This window comes from Cervus canadensis, chromosome 9 (genome assembly GCF_019320065.1).
Source record: "Cervus canadensis isolate Bull #8, Minnesota chromosome 9, ASM1932006v1, whole genome shotgun sequence".
Taxonomy (NCBI): domain Eukaryota; kingdom Metazoa; phylum Chordata; class Mammalia; order Artiodactyla; family Cervidae; genus Cervus; species Cervus canadensis.
In genome coordinates this window covers 69,676,643-69,696,629 of record NC_057394.1, presented here as the reverse complement: position 1 = coordinate 69,696,629, position 19,987 = coordinate 69,676,643, and the positions used below count along the sequence as shown (strand labels likewise).

The 19,987-nt window shown below is 40.0% G+C and overlaps 1 protein-coding gene across 1 annotated transcript; it reads left to right on the top strand.

Annotated features, from left to right (window-relative positions):
• Positions 1-220: 220 nt before the first annotated feature.
• On the top strand, positions 221-19,977 carry NEK3 (NIMA related kinase 3). The gene is made up of 16 exons (XM_043477913.1): positions 221-317; positions 2,943-3,113; positions 3,799-3,892; positions 3,987-4,084; positions 5,594-5,677; positions 6,361-6,428; positions 6,527-6,613; positions 8,793-8,847; positions 9,993-10,193; positions 10,584-10,656; positions 12,421-12,467; positions 15,464-15,566; positions 16,266-16,382; positions 16,659-16,793; positions 18,800-18,926; positions 19,383-19,977. Exons 2-16 carry the CDS (start codon positions 2,997-2,999, stop codon positions 19,462-19,464), a joined length of 1,488 nt encoding a protein of 495 aa, XP_043333848.1. The 5' UTR covers positions 221-317; positions 2,943-2,996; the 3' UTR covers positions 19,465-19,977.
• The last annotated feature ends 10 nt before the right edge of the window (positions 19,978-19,987 follow it).

Genomic DNA, 19,987 nt, shown 5'->3' with positions numbered 1-19,987 from the left:
CACACAACTGGTGAAGTTGAGTGCTGCGCCCATGAACTTACCTACATGCACTGTTGGCTTAAACTGGAGACAGAATTTGGGTTATGAGAAGGACACTTCTGCTTAATATTACTGGCATTGTTCTGGAGCGACGTGGAACAGCTCTTTGAAAACGCACCCTTCGTGGGCCGGGCTGAGCTGAGAACAGCGCCGCCCGCCCGACCGACCCGGGACGCTTCCTTCGCCGGCAACCCGAGAGACGGCCCGCTGCCCCGCCCTCCGGAAGCGCTCCCGGCTCGGGACCCGGAGCCGACCGACCCGGGGAGCGGGGGAAGCGGGTGAGCGGTCCGTCTGGACAAATCCCCTCCGCGGGCGCGAGAGCAGCCGGCGGGCCTGGGGCTGGGAGCGGCCGGCGCACACGCGGGGAGGGGGCAAGCGGGACCCGTGCTCCGGCGATTGCGGACCCAGGCCCGGGGGTCGCGGGGGCAGCGCGGGCCGGGCTGCGAGGCGGAGCGGCTTCTCGGGGAGTGAGGGTCGGACCGCACGCCCCTTCCATACTGCATCCTATATTTTCATTTGCAAATCACTGTATTAGCTTTTGATCGGTATAGGCTTGGGAAGGAACGGTTTTTGTCACATTCAGAGCATATACTGTACAGTTTTGTTTTTGGTTTTTTTTTTTGAAGAGTTTGTTGTTTAATCGCTAAGTCGCGTGGGACTCTGCGACCCTGTGGACTGTGTAGCCCGCCAGGCTCCTCTGTCCATGGGATTCTCCAGGCAAGAACACTGGAGTGGGTTGCCATTTCCTCCTTCAGGGGATCTTCCCTACCCAGGGATCGAACCCCGCTCCCCTGCATTGCAGGCAGATTCTGTACCTCTGGCTGCGCCACTGCGGAAGCCCTTAATGAGTTTAGGGGTGTATCATTGAGTAACAGGGGCAAATGTAGGCAGCAAGGGCCAAATGTAATTTTCAACTAAGAAAAGGCAGAGGTTGCTCTTGCTTATCAGTTATTGCCCATTCATGGAATAAAGACCCGAAGTAAACAACAACAACAAAATGTATGGGAAGGCTAGATCTTGTCAAATCGTGTAATGCCAGGGGTCACTTAGAAGAGCGACAGAGAACTTTTTCCCTTCAGGTCATATACTGAGAGACCTAACTGTCTTAGAAAGGAATTGTTTTTGAAGACTGTGCACTTGATTTCCTTATATGGAGAAAATATTTCTAGAGTTTCCTAGTGAGAACTGTAGGTTTTGGTTTGGCTTTACCTGCTTGTACTCTCTGGACCTCATAAATCTTTGTGGTATGATTTTTATGAAAATAAAACACTCCATGTAAGTTTTGTGACAATCGAATAAGCTCATTTCAGTGTGTTTTGGTAATGAAAAAAAAAAAAATCCCCTTTCTAAGGTTTCATACTAATAATATGTGCTCAGTTGTGTCTGACTCTGTAACTCCGGGGACTGTAGCCCACCAGATTCCTCTGCCTGTGGGATTTTCCAGAATTCTGGAGTAGGTTGCCATTTTCTTCTCCAGGGGCCCTTCCTGACCCAGGGATGGAACCCGTGTCTCCTGTGTCCTGTATTGACAGTGATTATTTACCACTAGGTAAATAATCTGGGAAGCCCCCAAATACTAATAATAGCTGCCATTTATTCAGGGCCCCCTATGTACCAGGCAAAGTATTAGGAACTTTATATTCATCTTCTCTAATGTATTAGGAGATCCAGCAAGCTGCTCCACCCAGGAAATATAAAGGAAGACTGAGGTTCAAGGACTCTGTTTAACATGTCTTCTTTGTCCCAGGCACCTCCAGCTCAGCATATCCCCAAAGAAGCACGTCTTCTCCACATCTTTCCCCACCACACCCTACCAGACTCCCAAGGTCAGAAAAATCAAACCAAAAAAACAGGCATGCAACCATCATGCCTTTCCTTTTTCTTAGAGAATGGTATCAATACTTGCCCAATTTACACCAGAAACCAGAGTCTCCTTAGTCTCCTTCTCCCTACTTGTCCCCCAGAAATCCGTTACCCAAAATCTTGCCAGTTCTTTCACATGTTTCTTTCCTGTTGTCTTCATCCCCATTTCGTGTGTGTGTGTATGCTCAGTCGTGCCAGATTTTGCGACCCCATGGACTGTAGCCCACCAGCCTCCTCTGTCCGTGGGATTTCCCAAGCAAGAATACTGGAGTAGGTTGCCATTCCCTTCTTTGGGGGATCTTCCTGACCCAGGGATCGAACCCAGGTCTCTTGCATTGGCAGGCGAATTCTTTATCACTGAGCCATCTGGGAATCCCCCTTCATCCCCATTGCCACTGCTCTATTCCATTCATCATATTCCTGCCTTTTCTATGGTAGGAGTCCTGCTCTGGCCTTCTTCCTCTCTCCCCTGTCTGGTCCATTGCTCTGCAGCCAGCATGAGTGATTTTTCTAAGATGTAAATCTGCTCTCTCAGTTTAAACCCTTCAGAGAGCCTGTTCTTCACTACAGGATAAAAATCCACCAACCTGAGCTTGGCTTACTAGGCCCAGTCTGCCTCACCTGCCTTACTGCCCTCTTTCAATTCCTTGAATTGAAACAATCTCTTTTGCTCTTAAATCGGCTATTCCCTCCTGCCTCCATCACCCTTCCTCTTTGCTAGATATCTTCCATTCAGGCTTCAGCCTGAATATCATCTTCCTAATTCCCCAGGATACCTCTACCAGAGGCCAGCATGGCTCTTCCTGTAAGACCCGCTGTCCTGCATTTTTGAGGTCTGTGGTCTCACCTGCAATGTGAGTGATGGCTGGGGCCGTGAGAGATTTATTCAGGATTATAAAACCTGGCGTGGATACTCCATGTCCACCTGTTGAATGAATAAAGGGAATAAGCTGTTCTATCTTGGGGATAGAGCTACTTTGAATTCATTCTGCCTTTTGAAAATAAATTGAATTCCCCGTTGTTTCTGATTTTGAATGCAGGTTGGGAGACCCAGTGGTGGCTGCAGGAGTAGACCCAGCTGTGCGGTGCCCGGCATGGATGGCTACACGGTCCTGAGAGTCATCGGCGAGGGCTCCTTCGGCAGAGCCCTTTTGGTTCAGCAGGAGAGCAGTAATCGGATGTTTGCCATGAAGGAAATAAGGCTTCCCAAGGTCACTGCTAAAGCAGTTAGCTCATGTTGAAAGTGTACATGTCGTTTGTACAAGTTCTTGAAAGTTAACATGGGATCGTTCTTCTGTGCAAAGGATTTAATGGGTTTATTCATCAGCTTTACAAGGTCTTGATCTGTCTTCTGTGCTTCCTGCTCATGCTCACTCACTTCGGTTGTGTCTGATTCTGCCATGCTATGGACTGTAGCCCACCAGCCTTCTCTGTCCATGGGATTCTCCAGGCAAGAATACTTCAGTGGGTTACCATGCCCTCCTCCAGGGAATTCCCCACCCAGGAAGCTCCTATGGTTGATGGCATACTGTCCTCCAAGTCAGCTTATGCTTAGGTTGATGTTAAAGCTAGTTTACATTCTATACTTGTAAAGATATAAGAGGTCAGCTTAAGCAGGCAAAATACATATAGCCATAGTTGAAAAATCCCCACATGTTTCCTCTTGGGATTTGATAAACCTTAAGTTGGGTCAAAGTACAGTGCTTGCAAAGAGTCGGACACAACTGAGCGACTGAACTGAACTGAACAGTGCTATAAAATTATGTCTGATTGAAAGAGACACAGTTTCAATTGTGTCACGTTAAAATATACAAGCTACTATAATACCATTTTACTATCATACTGTCAGTTTTTAAATGAAATACTACATTTACACTTCTTTAAACCTTCTTCTAGTCTTTGTCTGACACACGGATTTCTAGGAAGGAGGCTGTTCTGTTAGCCAAAATGAAACACCCCAATATTGTTGCCTTTAAAGAATCATTTGAAGGTAAATATGAATTTCCCCCAATACATGCATTTCTGAATTTCATTCAGAATACACGGCCACTGGGACTTTCCTAAGAGTCTTTAATTTGTTGCAGCTGAAGGACATCTGTACATAGTAATGGAATATTGTGATGGAGGGGACCTAATGCAGAAGATTAAACATCAGAAAGGGAAGTTGTTTCCTGAAGATACGGTAAGAGACTAACTTACATAAGTTGCCCTCAAAGTTTTGGTTTTTTTTTTTTTTTTCCGGCCATACCAGGAAGCGTGAAAGTGAAAGTTGCTCAGTGGTGTCCAACTCTTCTCAACCCCATGGACTACTATATACAGTCCATGGAATTCTCCAGGCCAGAATACTGGAGTGGGTAGCCGTTCCCTTCTCCAGGGGAATCTTCCCAACCCAGGGATCGAACCCAGGTTTCCCACATTGCGGGTGGATTCTTTGCAGCTTAGCCACCAGGGAAGCCCAGCAGGCAGCATGCAGGATCTTCGTTCCCTGACCAGGGATCAAACCCTGCAGTGGGAGCAGGGTCTTAACCACTGAAACGCCAGGGGAGTCCCCAAGTTCCCCTCAAGGTTTAGAAGCAACTTTGCTCTAAAATTTGAATAAGTTAAAAACATTGTTATCTGTGGTTACCTAGCACATTAGTTAGAAATGACTTTGTGTATACATGATGTTCTTTAGTGTGTTGTCAGGATGTGACTGGCTGGGGTGTTTTTAAGAGGTAAAGTAGGTAAAGTAGGTATATCCATCATATTTTGTACTAGATATTTAAAATTTTTACTTTTTATATTGAAATTTTAGAAAGCACATGGATTTCTTTTGTAATTCTCCATCATCTGAAGAGTGAAACTTGCATTTCTGTTTTTTCAAGAGTCCCTATTCTTCGTCTCTTTTCTTTCACAGTTTAGCATATTCTCTTTAAATGCTTAGTGTGTTTTTAGTGGAAAGTTGCATATTAAATATTATTGGAATGAAATGACCAAGGAAAATAAATAAACAGCTTTACTGGGGCTAAGTTTAATATAGGGTATAACATGTTTTAAGAGTATATTAGTATAAATATTTTTCATTTAGAAGTTGTGTTGCTAAGAATATGGGTTCCATTGTAGGAGGCCAGCCTTGGCTTCCAAAGATTGTTGGAAATATAATGAAATATTTTAATGTTAATATCTGAATATTCTGGAAAAGTGAATGAAATCTGATGCAATGATTACACTATAAAAAGTTATAGCATATTCATTTTAAGTGGTGAACTACTTTTATATGTGTATTTAAGAAATATTTTTATTTGGTTAAATACAAGAAAAATATAGTGGGAGTTTTATTAAAATAAATTGTTGGAAATTCCCTGGCTCTCCGATGGCTAGGACTCCACCCTTTCACTGCCGAGGACCCTGGTTCAATCCCTGGTCAGAGAACTAAGATCTTGCAGGCTGCATGGCAGGGCCAGATAAATAAATAAATAAATAGTTATTTGGATCATTCATGAGAAGATGATGCATTGGGATTGATTCACAGCTTTTCTCAGTTTCTCCAGACAGCAATGAATCTTAGTTGAACTATGTAATTTTTAGGAGTTCTGTATTTACATTATGTAATCCCAGGTCAGCTAAGGCCTAAAGATGATTCTTAGGAATTTGGGGTTACCATGCTCCAGTTATTGCATTCTTGCATGCTTTTTTTTTTTTTTTTTTACAGATACTTCATTGGTTTACACAGATGTGTCTTGGAGTAAATCACATTCATAAGAAACGTGTGTTACACAGAGACATCAAGTCCAAGGTGAATGCAATACATTTGGGGCCTAAAAAAAAATTGAAAACTATTTCTTTCAATCCTTTTTCTGTGTTATTCTATTTTCTTTTGGGTGCATTTTAATCTTTAGAAATATTTCTTTTTTTTGCCTGCACTCCGAGGCACATGGTATCTTCGTTCCCCGACCATGGATTGAGCCCATGCGCCCTTCATTGGCAGCACCGATTCTTAACCCCTGGACCAGCAAGGAAGTCCAGAAATATTTCTTAATATAATATTTATGCTAGCACAATAAGGTACGACCTGAAAATGGGTCAGTAAATCTCTTTAGTAGTGTATGTTAATAAGTTCCAGCTCTCTTAGAGACTGCTTCCTAAGGCCATGTATTCTCAGATGGAAAATGATTGAGACTGGAGCCTGCCATCTGGAGTTACCCTGAACAGGCTCCCTGCTCAGCTGATCAGGGTCTGCTGATACGGTGTGACGCTTGCCTTAGATTTCTAAGCAGTCATCCTGAATTCCCAAGCAGGGGAATGTTGCTGTCCAGAGGATATCTCGTCGTTTTGTGTTCCATTCGGGGACTTGGCTATCAGCATTTCTGCATATAATCTCCACCATCAGCAGGCTTTGAAAGACAGCTTCTCTTGGAGCTCTCTGCCTTATGTTTGAAAGATGGCAGATGTGATCTAAGCTCTTCTTTTTCAATGCAGAATATCTTCCTCACCCAAGATGGAAAAGTAAAACTGGGTGATTTTGGATCTGCCCGTCTTCTCTCGAGGTATGTATGTCTCTTTCTCTCCTGTAGTAGTGACTGTTGCCAAAACATCATTATTCAGAAATGCTCTGTAATCGTTCTGTATCTTTTTATGGTTTTAGCCCCATGGCGTTTGCTTGTACATATGTGGGAACGCCTTATTATGTGCCCCCAGAAATTTGGGAAAACATGCCTTATAACAATAAAAGGTAAGTGATGTATGTAGTTGGGGAAGGGGTGACCATTTGGTGATAGTATTATAGCCTACAGATGAAGTTTGGTTGTTAAAAGAAAGCAGCGTAGAATTGAAGTTCATAGGCCTCTAAGTGAAAGTCATAAATTTTCCAGCTGTTCAGAGCTGAGAGGAGCTACATGTAAATGCCGAAAGAAAAGTTAATCATTTCTGGGATAGTATGAATTATGTTACTGCTTCTTTTACTTTGCTGCTCTCAACTTTAAAAATCTTGAAGCTCGGGTTGTAGCCATACCAGTTAAATATGAATGTCTGGGAGTGGGAACCAGGTATCAATCATTTTCCAGGATCACCAAGTAATTCCTACGTGCACCAAAATTTGGGAACCAGATGGCATTGAGTTGACATGTAAAGGGCTGGATAATAAGCGCTTGACTGATAGGTTTGTTGATCATGGGAAGACAGTATGAAGTCCTTATAATTTAAAATGTAATTTTTTTTCTGAATCTAAGTAAAATGTGCTCATTGATGGAATGGATGGGCAGTGGGTGGGTTAGAAATGTAGAGATAAAGAAAGGACATGGCGATCACCCAGTTTTACAGAAACTACTAATAACATTTTGGGTTTTTTCCCCATCCATTCTCTTTTTCCCCTAAACTTAGTTTATATACTCTATATAATTTAGTATCCTATTTTTTCACTTTGCATTATATCATATTCATTTTACCCTGTATTTATACTCTTCATGATTATTGTTAATGATTGCATAATATTTTAATATATGGCTCTTCCAAAATTTATTTCACATTCCTCTGTTGTTGGCTTTTGATATGGTTCTAGTTTTCAGTGTTCTAAATTACCACAGACTCTGAATTACTATGCCGTTTAATACATAAAAGTGTCACATTCTTGGCATGAATTCCTAGAAGTAGAAACACCTAAAGGCTTTTGTTACCTCCTGCCAAGTTGCTTTCTAAAAAGGGTATGGCAGTCCATACTGTGGGCTTTCCCAGGTGGCTCAGTGGTAAAGAATCCACCTGCCAATACAGGAAATGTGGGTTTGATCCCTGGGTTGTGAAGATCCCCTGGAGAAGGAAATGGCAACTTGTCTGGAGAATCCCATGGACAGAGGAGCCTGGCGGGCTACAGTCCATGGGGTTGCAAAAGGGTCGGATACAACTTAGCAACTAAAAACGACAACAACACTCCATACTAAATAAACTCCTATAAGGTAAAGTTGACTGAATTGGAGACAGAACAGCTATGAAGGAACTTCCTGGGATAACTGGGGAAACCTGAGTTTGAACAAAATACTAGATAATAGTATTGAATTAAGGTTCGATTTCTTGGATATGATAATGGTACTGTATTCATGCAGGAGAGTGTCCTTGCTCTTAGGCTGTATATGCTGACATGAAGTGTTTGACGTCTGAAACCTTTCTTTCAAGAGGTTCAAGTGTAGGCAGAAGAGGGGCTAGCAGGCAGATGCTAGTGACTGGGGATATTAGGAAGGAGCGTTTGGGCCTTTACAACTTTTCTGTAGGTTTCAAGCTTTGAAAAATTAAAAGTTGGGGGAAATAATTGGTTTTTAAAAAACCTTGTTAAAGTGAAAAGACTATCATCTAGAAAAAGTCTGGAGGATGACAACTAGGTGGTGAGAATGATGGAGGAAAGTGGAGGTGTTTAGTTTGAAGAAGGGTGGGCGTGTAGGGCAAAGTGTAGAACTCTGCTGAGCTCTGAAGAGCTCTTTCATAGAAGAATAAGAATGCGCCCCCTAGAGGCAGCTAGGGGGAACATTGAGCTGTCAGTCGAGGTGAGACCAAAGGCCTGCTGAGCCCAGATGGTCTGGAGTCTGTACAGGATGACTTCTAAAGCCCTTCTTCCAACTGTGGTAATCTGAGTCCATGGATATTCCTCTTGCCCCAAGTACCACTGAAGTGATACCTGAACCACTGGATTTGGAGGGGCAGGGTTTGGGGAGCAGGGAGTTTTTCTGTGAACATCACTGTGAGTAAGTGGTCTAAGTGTTAGATCAAACTTGCCGCATATTTTATTCAGTAACTAAGAAGTCCTTATGATATCTGTTCTTATTAAAGGTAGAGTAATTTTTCATTTTGGGGTATTGGAAAATACATATATTTTTGTATGATAACTCATAACCCACTCATCATTACATTGCTTCTTTTGCTTCCAGTGACATCTGGTCCTTGGGATGCATTCTCTATGAACTCTGTACCCTTAAGCATCCAGTAAGTATGGCAAGCAGCATGGAAAAGGCAGCGTTTGGTTGTGTTGGTCTAAGTCCTTTTTCATATCTTCACTTATATGTATTAGTAGGGTGATACACCCCCAAGGCAGAATGCCATCATGTTCTTACATAAGTGTTGCTAAGGATGAAACCTGGTGTTAATTGCAGTATGTTTATTATACAGTGAAAACTTAAAATGTTATTCTGGTGTGTCATTTTTTATCCCACTCTACTACTTGTCAAACCATAATAACTACCTTGGTGACGTGAAAGGTAAAAAGGATTTTGCAGCAGAAGTTTAAAATGGGAAAAGTCTGAAGTGCATTTTGTCAGGGAGCAGACCTGGGGATTTTTGAGGAGGAGGGAAGTGAAGAAACATTGCAGTTACTATCAGCCCTAGGGTCATTTGAATTTTTAAAAGCCCATATATATGTATTATTGATGCTTTGATTTTTAAAATATATTAAAAATGTGTATCTGCAAAAACACTGATTTGAGTAATAAAGTACCCAAGCTGGGACTGATGGTAAGACTTCCTCAAGATGGGAACATCATTTGCTGTTTATGTTTACCTTTCTCCTGAACAACTGTAAGATTTTAGAATAGTATTGGGGTGGGGGGTGGGGGAGTTTGGGACTAGCGGATGCAAACTATTACATTTGAATTAAACAACAAGGTCCTACTATATAGCATGGGGAACTATACTCAGTATCCTGTGATAAAACCATAATGGTGCTGGTGCTAAGTTGCTTCAGTCACGTCCGACTCTGTGCGACCCCATTGACTGCAGTCCACCAGGCTCCTCTGTCCGTGGGATTCTCCAGGCAAGAATACTGGAGTGGCTTGCCATAATGGAAAATAGTATAAAAAGGAATGTATACACATGTATAACTGAATTACTTTGCTATATAGCAGCAGTTAACACCATGTAAATCAACTATACTTCAATAAAATACAATTTTTGAAAGTACTAAGAAAAGTATGATTAGCAAAAAAAAAAAAATTCAGAATAGTACCTTAACAACACCTCTAGAAAGAAATTTTTTTTTAATTAAAATAATTCATATGAATTCAGTTCAGCTGGTATTTTCTTATTTCCATTCTCTTTCCCTGTATCTGCTTTTACAGTTCAGTTTTGCTTTTTAGTTTCAGGCAAATAGTTGGAAAAGTCTTATCCTCAAAATATGTCAGGGGTCCATGAGCCCACTGCCATCCCATTATTCCTATGAGCTGCAGCTTCTGATCAAGCAGATGTTTAAAAAGAATCCCTCACATCGTCCTTCAGCTACAACGCTTCTCTCTAGAGGCTCTTTAGCTCGGCTTATCCAGAAGTGCCTGCCCCCAGAGGTACAGTGTGTGGAACTGACTGTGAACAGTTTTCAAGTGTTTGTTTTCTTTTAAACACAATTACATGTTACACATGCTCTTAACAATTCAAATAACGCAGATGTGTATTAAAAAAAATTAAAAGCTTGAAGCTTCCTTTCCCTCTTCTTTTCACAATGCTATTCCTCAAATATAATCATGGATATAGTTTGCATTAACCTTCCAGATCTTCCTGGACATATATAAATGTCTGTTTATCTGTCTATCTAAATTACTTGGATTTTTTAAATGGCATTTTTCCTTTTCAACTTTATTACTGTGGGGAAGAACATTGATAATTGAATGACATTATGGTGGTATCTAAAGAAAAGCATCTTTCATGTCTTTAAATTCTCTGCTTTAAACTTTCAGATCATCACAGAATACGGTGAACAGGTGTTAGAAGAAACCAAAAAATCTATGCATAGTACACCAAGAAAAAAGGGTAAGAATTTTGAAAAGCTTATTTTAAGTGTTCTTTTAAAATATAGTATAACAAAAAGGAAAAAAAATATAATTTTCAAGTTATTAGAGATGATTTTCAGAGGTACTTCTCAAATCAAAATTTTCTACTTGTTCCTTCAGACATAAATCTATGCTGAATCTTACACATTTAGTTTGCCAGGGATCAAAAAAAAAGCCTAGTTTGGAGATTGTGGTGATGTAAAGGTTGTTCTCTGCTTCATTATTAGAACTGTATTTACTCTAGTTTGTTTTGGGTCAGAAAGAAGGCTTCTGTGGCCTCAGCTAGGAATCTAACCCTGAAAATATAACAGAAATGGTATCCCTAAGAACTATCTTATAAACAAATTTTTTTAATGAAGTCATTTTGAAAGTTGGAACTGTGCACATTACAACTGCATAAAATTTCCATACACCCATAGTCAATCCTGAGCAAATTTCACATGTAATTTATTGTCTCTTGGAAGTTGTCATCTCTTTTTTCAAAGTTATTTTTGTTCCTTTTCCTTTGACATCAGTGACTCAGATCTTCAATCTGAAGAAATCTAACAATGACCAGAATAAGAGAGAAGAGTTAAGATGAGTAAAAGGTCACCCTCTGTAGGCAGATGTTGTAAAACCTCCATTATTAGTGCCTGTTATCTTAGTGTTCTATACCACAAAAGAAACATTTTTATTTATTTTTTATGTTTTTTTTTTAAATTTAAGTATCGTTGATTTATTGTGTCCTGTTGGTTTCAACAGAAACTTTTCTAAACTATACTATTTTCTTAAAGTCAAATTTTAAATGTTCCTTTTGTAAAACGTAAATCATCCAGTCTTACAATTCAGCCTTTTCTCCTTTACATAGGAGGTAGCCACTTAGCTTTGCTTCAGCAGTTTGTTTCAGTATTTATTTTATTTTATGTACCATTTCATAACTTCGGTTCACATCCCAGGGGAATGGGAAATTAATTTTAAAATACTGGGCAACAGAAGCACCAAAAACAGTCTAAGAAAAGTTTCAAGATAGTGTAGTTTCAAGACAGGAAAGTATAGTCTTACAATTTCTAAAAGAAAAGAGTAAGCCAGTGGGCAGGGCCACCATGTCCAGAGCATGTGTCGGGTGGCATCTCCATCGAGAATGTAGACAGTGAGATGTCAGAACAATGAAAGCTGAGTGAGGGCAGAGACTGTGTCAGATTTGCTCTGTTGTGGCCTCAGTACCGTCATCATGGATGCTCAGTAGCAACTGCTTAAAATGCTGAATGAATGGGGAAACACAGACCCCAGGCTCTGGCAGCAGATAATCAGACAAGAGCCATCCTCAACCAAGGGGTGGTTGCCGGGGTTTCCCATGACTGCTGCTGGCTCCTCGTCATGGAATAAGCATCTGGCTTTGGGAGGGTTAGCTGTTCCACCTGCTGTCATAGCTGTCAGGAAAATCACAGACTGGGTAGCTCTTGTGCTAAAGGTGCTAATGACCTTTTGAGTATGTAGTGTCTTACCTCCTGATGCCTAAATGGGTTGGCATAAATGAATTCGAGGTGTCTTAACTTTCAGATGTTCACAGTCAGAATAAAACGGCAGAAATAATCTCTTTAACAGCTGAGGTGTGTTATTAGGCGATTAAAACTTGCTATCACTATACAGGCTAATGCTTCGGTTCTTTGACTTTAAAAGCTTCCTTTTGTCTCTCAAGCTTTATACAAGTCACATTAGAAGCCTTTTTTGTTTTCTTTTTACCTTCTATTTTCTCTTTGAGCAGATCCCAGCAGAACCAGAATAACTTTGGAAAATGAAGCAAGCACAGTGGTAAGTGCTTTAAAGGTAAATTTCCCGGGACTTTCCTGGCAGTCCAGGGCCTTCTAATGCAGGGGATGTGGGTTCGATCCCTGGCCTGGGAGCAAAGATCCCACATGCCTGTGGCCAAAAAACTAAAGCATAAAACAAAAGCAAAATTGTAATAAACTCAATAAAGACTAAAAATGTTTCCACATAAAAAAAAATCTTTAAAAAAAAGTTAAATTTCTGAAACCATCTACTGGGGTACCTGGCATTAATGGGTGCTGTGAGATATTTGGAAGTCTGTTGCCTGGTCCCTGAGTTCAGGGGTTGTTTGTCTTTGGGCCTGTGAAGTAATTGACGGCTGTTTTCTGTGCTGCCAGCCAAGCCACTTTAGACCAGCATTTCATTTTACTTTGTTTTTTCATTTCTAATCATTGATGACAAGTGGTTTCAATCTAGATATGAACCAACTTAGCCCTGCTTACAGTCATGAAAGTCTCATTTTAGCCTTGGTTAGTTGGTTTCCTTGTGGTAAAATATATATAACATACCATTTATCATTTCAGCCATTTTAAGCATAGAATCTAATGACATTAATTACATTCACAATACTTTTTCATCATTCCAAACAGAAACCCATTGAACAGTAACTGTCCATTCCTCTGTACCCCAACTCCCACTCCAGGCCCTGATAACCTCTTTTCTGCTTTCTGTCTCTATGAAAGAAACATTATTTGCCTATTCTAGATATTTCAGATAACTGGAATCACACAATATTTGTCCTTTTGTGTCTGGCCTCTTTTGCTTAGCTTAATATTTTCAAGGTTCATACATGTTACAGCGTGTATCAGAATTTCTTTCCTTTTTATGACTAAATAATATGTAGATCATTAATGTGGGATCTGGAAAGGATTGAAGGCAGAAGGAGAAGAAGGCAACAGGATGAGATGGTTGGATGGCATCACCGATGCAATGGACATAAATTTGGGCGAACTCTGGGAGATGGTGAGGGACAGGGAAGCCTGGCCTGCTGCAGTCCATGTGGTCACGTAGAGTTGTACATGACTTGGTGACTGAACAACAACAGTGTGGTCTTGACATTTTTCTGTTCAAAAACTTCTAGTGCCTCTCCATTATCCCTAATAGCTCAGTTGGTAAAGAATCTTCCTGCAATGCAGAAGACCTGGGTTCGATCCCTGGGTTGGGAAGATCCCTGGAGAAGGGAACAGCTACCCACTCCAGTATTCTGGCCTGGAGGACTCCATGGACTTTAGTCCATGGAGTCGCAAAGAGTCCAACATGACTGAGTGACTTTCACTTCACTCACTATTATCCCATAAATTGAGTGGACATTTTTTAGCCTGGTTTTCAAGGTCCTGTTCATCTCGTTTGGACTTAGGCATCTGTGCCCTTTTACATGTTAACTGCAGTTAAGTCATGAGTAGTAACAGCCAATCCACTTCCAGTTGCCACACCTACCCCAGTAACTCATGTCCTATTGATAATTTTTTCTTTCTTCATCATTTTGACCCACCTTTTTTAACTCTCAAAGGAAAAGATGTAGTAACAACACGCAATTCTCTTTATGGAATATACTAGTAATTAAACTTGTAAATTTTTGAGTGAACCTTAGGTTGTAAATAAATAACACCATACCCCATTAGGTTGCTACAAATGGAATCTCTTCTGCCCCATGCTTTTTTTATTTACATAATATCTGTTTATTTCCAGCTTTACTGAGGCCTAATTTATATGCAATAAAATTTACTCATTTTTAGCTTGCAATTTGATGAATTTTGGTGATTGTATGTGGTCATATAACCAGCACCACAATCAAGATGTAGAAATCCCATCCCCCCAGTTGAAAATGCATTTAATGCACCTAACCTACCAAACTTCCTAACTTAGCTTAATCTACCTTACATGTGCTCAGAACACTTCCATTACTCTCTAGTTGGACAAAATCATCTAACACAAAGCCTATTTTATAATAAAGTGCTGACTATCTCATGTCAACATGAGATAGTTTGACGTGAGATAGTCTTGTTAAATTTTGAATTCAGCACGAACTGAATTGAATAATGAACTGAAAGTGAAAATTAGAGGCTGTCTGGGTGCAGAACGGCTGTAAGTGAATTGTTTACTGTTTACTCTTGTGATCACATGGCTGAGTGGAAGCTTCAGCTCTCTGCCACCACCCAGCATCACAAGAGGGTATCATATGACATATTGCTAACCTGGGAAAAGATCAACTTTCATAATTTGACATACAGTCTCTGCTGAGTATTTATCATTTTCACACCATCATAAAGTGAAAAAATAATAAATTAGACCATCATAATTCCAGGGCCATCTGTAAGGTAATTTTCTGTGTACATACATGCTCAGTCGCTCAGTCATGTCCAACTCTTTGCAATCCTGTGGACTGTAGCCCGCCAGGCTCCTCTGTCCATGGGATTCTCCAGGCAAGAATACTGGGGTGGGTTGGTTGCCATGCCCTCCAGGGAATTTTCCTGACCTAGGGATTAGGGGATCTTCCTGATCCAGGGATTTAACCCGCATCTCCTGCACTGCCGGCAGATTCTTTACTGCTGAGCCACCAGGAAAGCCCCAAGGGAACTTTATAAAATATTTCATTTTGGTATTTCCATCCTGAAAAGCCCAATATAGCAAATCATACTGAAATTTTTCATTGCTTGTTTTCTCTATAAAGACCTCTCAAATATTTCTGTCATTTTTATATATCTTCTTCATATTTGCAATGACTGATATTAATGTCTATTAAGGTATATGACTTAACATACATATATGTATGCCTATGTATATGCACATACATGGTTTTTAATATACACACATATATGATGTTATGGCTCTTAATGTACATATGTGTATGAGGTTCTCTGGTTGTTAATGTTTAATTCATTTATCTTTAAAGTTTAAGTAGCTGTTTATCTCTACTTGTTTACCTTTTTTTGGTAGCAATTCAAGAATGTCTTAATCTTTGTTTTAAATTTCTTTTAAAGCAAAGGGAAGAACCGGGTGGAAAGTGTAGCCACACTGACTTAGAAAGCATTAATAAAAATTTGGTTGAAAGTGCACTGAGGATAGTAAACAGAGAGGAGAAAGGTAAGTTATTCAAATTCTAATCATTGTATAGGTGGGAAACTGGGGCTATAGAGGGAATACCAGTTTCTACCTTACTCGGTCAGAGATATCATAAGCAAGTAGACAGGCATATTTATAGTTGCTTATCGAGTAATTTATTTAATGTTACAGAGATATTTTATTTACCTATTAAAAAATTGTATTTATTAATAAGAGCCTTCAGAAAAAAGTATTAATAATGTTTGTTGTGCCCTTTACCATAAAAAGCACAGCATACAGGGGCTTCCCTGGTGGTCCAGTGGTTAAGACTTCTAAGGCAGGGGGCATAGGTTCTATCCCTGGTCAGGGAATGAAGGTCCCACATGCTGTGGGGTGCAGCCAAAAACTGTTTTAAAAAGCACGGCATACAGCATGTACCTGTAAGTCCTCTTGGGCCTTTATTGTTATATATTGTGTAATATGTGAGTATATACATAATATTTTTAAAAATTCACTTTAATGATTAACTTTACCTTTCCATTTGGATTTTTTCATTCCCTTTACTACTTAAGAGTCAGACACGACTGAGCGACTGAACTGAACTTAGACTTGGAAGAGTGTTAGATCCGAATTTGAAAGAGAAAAGAAATAACTTCTGTAGTGTTGTTAGAGAACTTGTGTGTGGATATAGATGAATAAGTAAAAGAATATGCTCAGCATTTCTTCTTTATGCTTTAAAAGCCAGTTTACCAGGTCCTCTCAGGCGACAGTGGGAGAAAAACGTACCCAGTACAGCACTTAGGGCTTTGGAAAACGCATCCATACTCACCTCCAGTTTAACGGCAGAAGACGACAGAGGTTAGTAGCCAGATTGAATCCTATTATTTTATCATAGAACATTCTCTAATTGTTGTTTAATGAGCTAGAGTTGTGTTTTTTTTAATGTCACTCTTTGAAGGGTATTTGGTGTCACACATGAGAACACGTGTATTTCACTTATACAGACAAGTGAAGTAGATCATAGAGAGTTAATTAGTTTCACTTGAAATATGGGGCTTTAATATAATCTAGGAGATATTATGTGCTGGAAATCTTTTTTACTTGACACGAATTTTTTTGTCTTTTCCCAACTAGGTGGTTCTGTAATAAAGTACAGTGAAAACAATACCCGTAAGCAGTGGCTCAAGGAGACCCCTGAAACCCTGTTGAACATCCTTAAGAATGCCGACCTCAGCTTGGCCTTTCAAACATACACGATATATAGACCAGGTGATTCATGTCTGCTACATAATTGTGGAAATCCTTTGATTTAAAAAAAAAATTATATATGTGACATAGAAGTTACCATCTTAGCCACTTTTAAGCTCATAGTTCAGGAGCATGGAGTCCATTCACACCGTGCAGCCATCACCACGGTCCATCTCCAGAACTTTTCCAAAATGGACACTCTGTACCCCTTAGATAATTCTCTGTACCCATTAGATGATTCCCTGTTTCCCACTCCCAGAAACCCTTCAATCTTAAAGTTATAAAATATTTCAGAGCATTGTCTTTTTCGATTTCCTTGACTCTTTTCTAGCCAGTCTGAGGCCATAATTAAAATTTCCTATAGTGCTTCATTCCTTCCATTTGCTCATTTGTTTGCTTATTTTATTGTTTTAATATTTCTATTTATTTTATTTGGCTGTGCCAAGTCTTAGTTGTGGCATGTGGGATCTAGTTCTCCCATCAGGGATCGAACCCAGGCCCCCTGCACTGGAAACATGGATTCTTAGCTACTGGACCACCAGGGAAGTCCCTGTTTGCTTATAATAATCTCGTAACCACTTTGAAGGTTGTCCGTTTTTATCATGGAAATACACCCCACTTTCTCGGCTCTGCAGTTCAGACTTCATCCTGGTAAACTGAGGAACTTCAAGATTTCTTTGGCTCTGTACTTGAATTGTTATCTTGAATAGAACACAGAAGAAGGTGAACAATTAGGATTTAATTTTTTTTTTTATTGTTTCAACAGACATTTTCAGTACAGTTATACAGCATAATGTTTTATGATACTACCCTTAGGAATCTAGGCCAAAGGACTACATTAAGGGTGTGTACATGGGGGGTGCATGTGTGTGTAATTTTCACAATGCAGTTACTAAAGCCATCTTGCTTGGTTTAAGATCTAAGATAAATTGTGCCAAGTAGAGCATGTCATGGTGTGGCAAGTCTCAATTCTATGTATTATAACAGATTCACTGTATTGTTTACTTGGTCAGTGTTTATTGAGTGCCTAACATATACTAGGTTAAGATTTTTTTTTTTTTTTTAAAGAATATAACTCCTTTCCTGAGAGAGTTTGTAATTTGGGGGACCAGCAAACAAGCAGAGCATTGTAGAGCTTTGTGTCACACGTTCTGATAGAGCTGTGTGAAGACTGTTATGGGCCCAAGGAGAGGTGGATGCCGGGGAGACAGGTGTTAAGCAAGGCTAATGATTGCACTTTTATTTTGTTGGCATGCGGGCTCTTAGTTCCCTGACTAGGGATTGGACCCCAGAAAGTCCTAAGGACTGAATGTTTAGGGAATTCCCAATGATTGACTTTCATTTTAGCAGCATAGGTCCCAGATTTTGTCTCTGATCCAATGATAAAGTTTTTGTCATTTCAAGAAAGTTACTATGTAAAAAAGGCATTACAGCTCTATTGTGAAAGGATTTTTATGAAGACTGAACCCACATTTTTATGTTAGGTTATTGTTTTGTAAGCAAAAACCTGAAAGTAATTATAATACCATCTGGAAAAAAGTTTTTTATAGTGTGCATGTGCCCTTAACTCCCTAATTTTATTCCCCTCCATTGGGAAAACTTGAGGGAGAGGGAAGAGCTCAAAGGAGAAACAGTCAACTGCTATCCAGCTGTCCAAAGACAACTTTTAATGCTTTAATATGGGTTCATATGCTGGCTTCCATGGTGACTCAGTGGTAAAGAACCCACCCGTCAATGCAGGTGACTTGGGTTTGATCCCCGGGTTGGGAAAATCACCTGGAGGAGGAAATGGCAACCCACTTCAGTATTCTTGCCTGGAAAATCCTATGGACTGAGGAGCCTGGCAGGCTCCAGTCCATGGGGTCACAGAGTCGGATGTGACTGAGCGCACATACACAGAAAACCTCAGAGCCTGGCAGTGCTCTCAATTAGCCAGCAAACCTTTGGAGGAATTTAGTGCAAAAGTGCGCATGAAATAAATAAAGACAGCTTAACTTGGCATAATTTCTGTTACTATTCCTCTGAAGGCGCAGGAGGATTCTTGAAAGGCCCGCTGTCTGAGGAAACAGAAGCATCGGATGATGTTGATGGAGGGTGGGATTCTGTCACTTTGGATCCAGAGAGACTTGAACCTGAACTGGCTGAAGAGGATACGTACGTGAAGTACCCAGACAGTTGGCAGTGTGTGCGCGTGTTCATTTAAGTTGTACCTTAATAATTCCTGGTTTAGTAGGAGCTGGTTATGTTACTTTACATCATAAATGAATGTGTATATCTTGATCGTCTATCTGGCACAGGTAATGTGCTATGGTATTTTCGTAGAATTCTTGACCGAGCTCTGTGTTTATAATCAGCTTGGACTTACTTTTTAGTAGAGGAGATTCTTTTTTTTTTTAAAGACAGATTTTATATTGAAACATTTAGAGAAAGAATGATGGAAGTGAACCTTTGGAAGGCTAACCATTTTTTTTTCCTCTCTTCAGTTTCATTATGGAGTTCATTTTTCAAAAATGTCAGTATTGTCATGGTGGTATTCTGCTTTGATCCCATTAACAAATATTTACTGTGCTTCTTAAATGGAGGCTTAATATCCAAATTGTTTTTTCACAGGGACTTTGAGGAAGACGACAGTGCCGATTGGGTATCAGAACTGAAGCAGCGAACTGGCTGGCAAGGAGTATCTGATGGATAATGCCCAAGGAAATATTCATTAGTCACCCGGAGGGGATGTTTAACAGGAGGAATTGATATTTGAATAATACTTAACTCACAGGATACGTATTTTCCTTTGGAAACAAAGGAAGAGTGAAGAGAGGGAAACTGTGAATATTTAAAATTATTCCTGGTTAGTAAGATAGGGTATAAAAAAATCTAGGTTTTTTAATTCAGAGGACAATGCATAGCACAATGGGTATGGGGTTTAGACTTTACAGTCAGAACAGATGTTGAATGCTACCACCTACTGCTTGCGTGGTTTTGAGAAATTGCTTAACCTCTTTGAGCCTGAATTTCCTCAACTACAAAATGAGGAAAACAATGCCTACCTCATACGGATGCTGACCTTAGACCATCATGACAACCCATAATATTATTTGCATGTTATGATTTCTGCTTTATTACCTTATTATGATTTATTACTATATAGCTCTTTTTATATCTCCTAAAATTTTTGAGGATCTAAATATATCTAGTTATAACATCAGAATGTGTGTGAT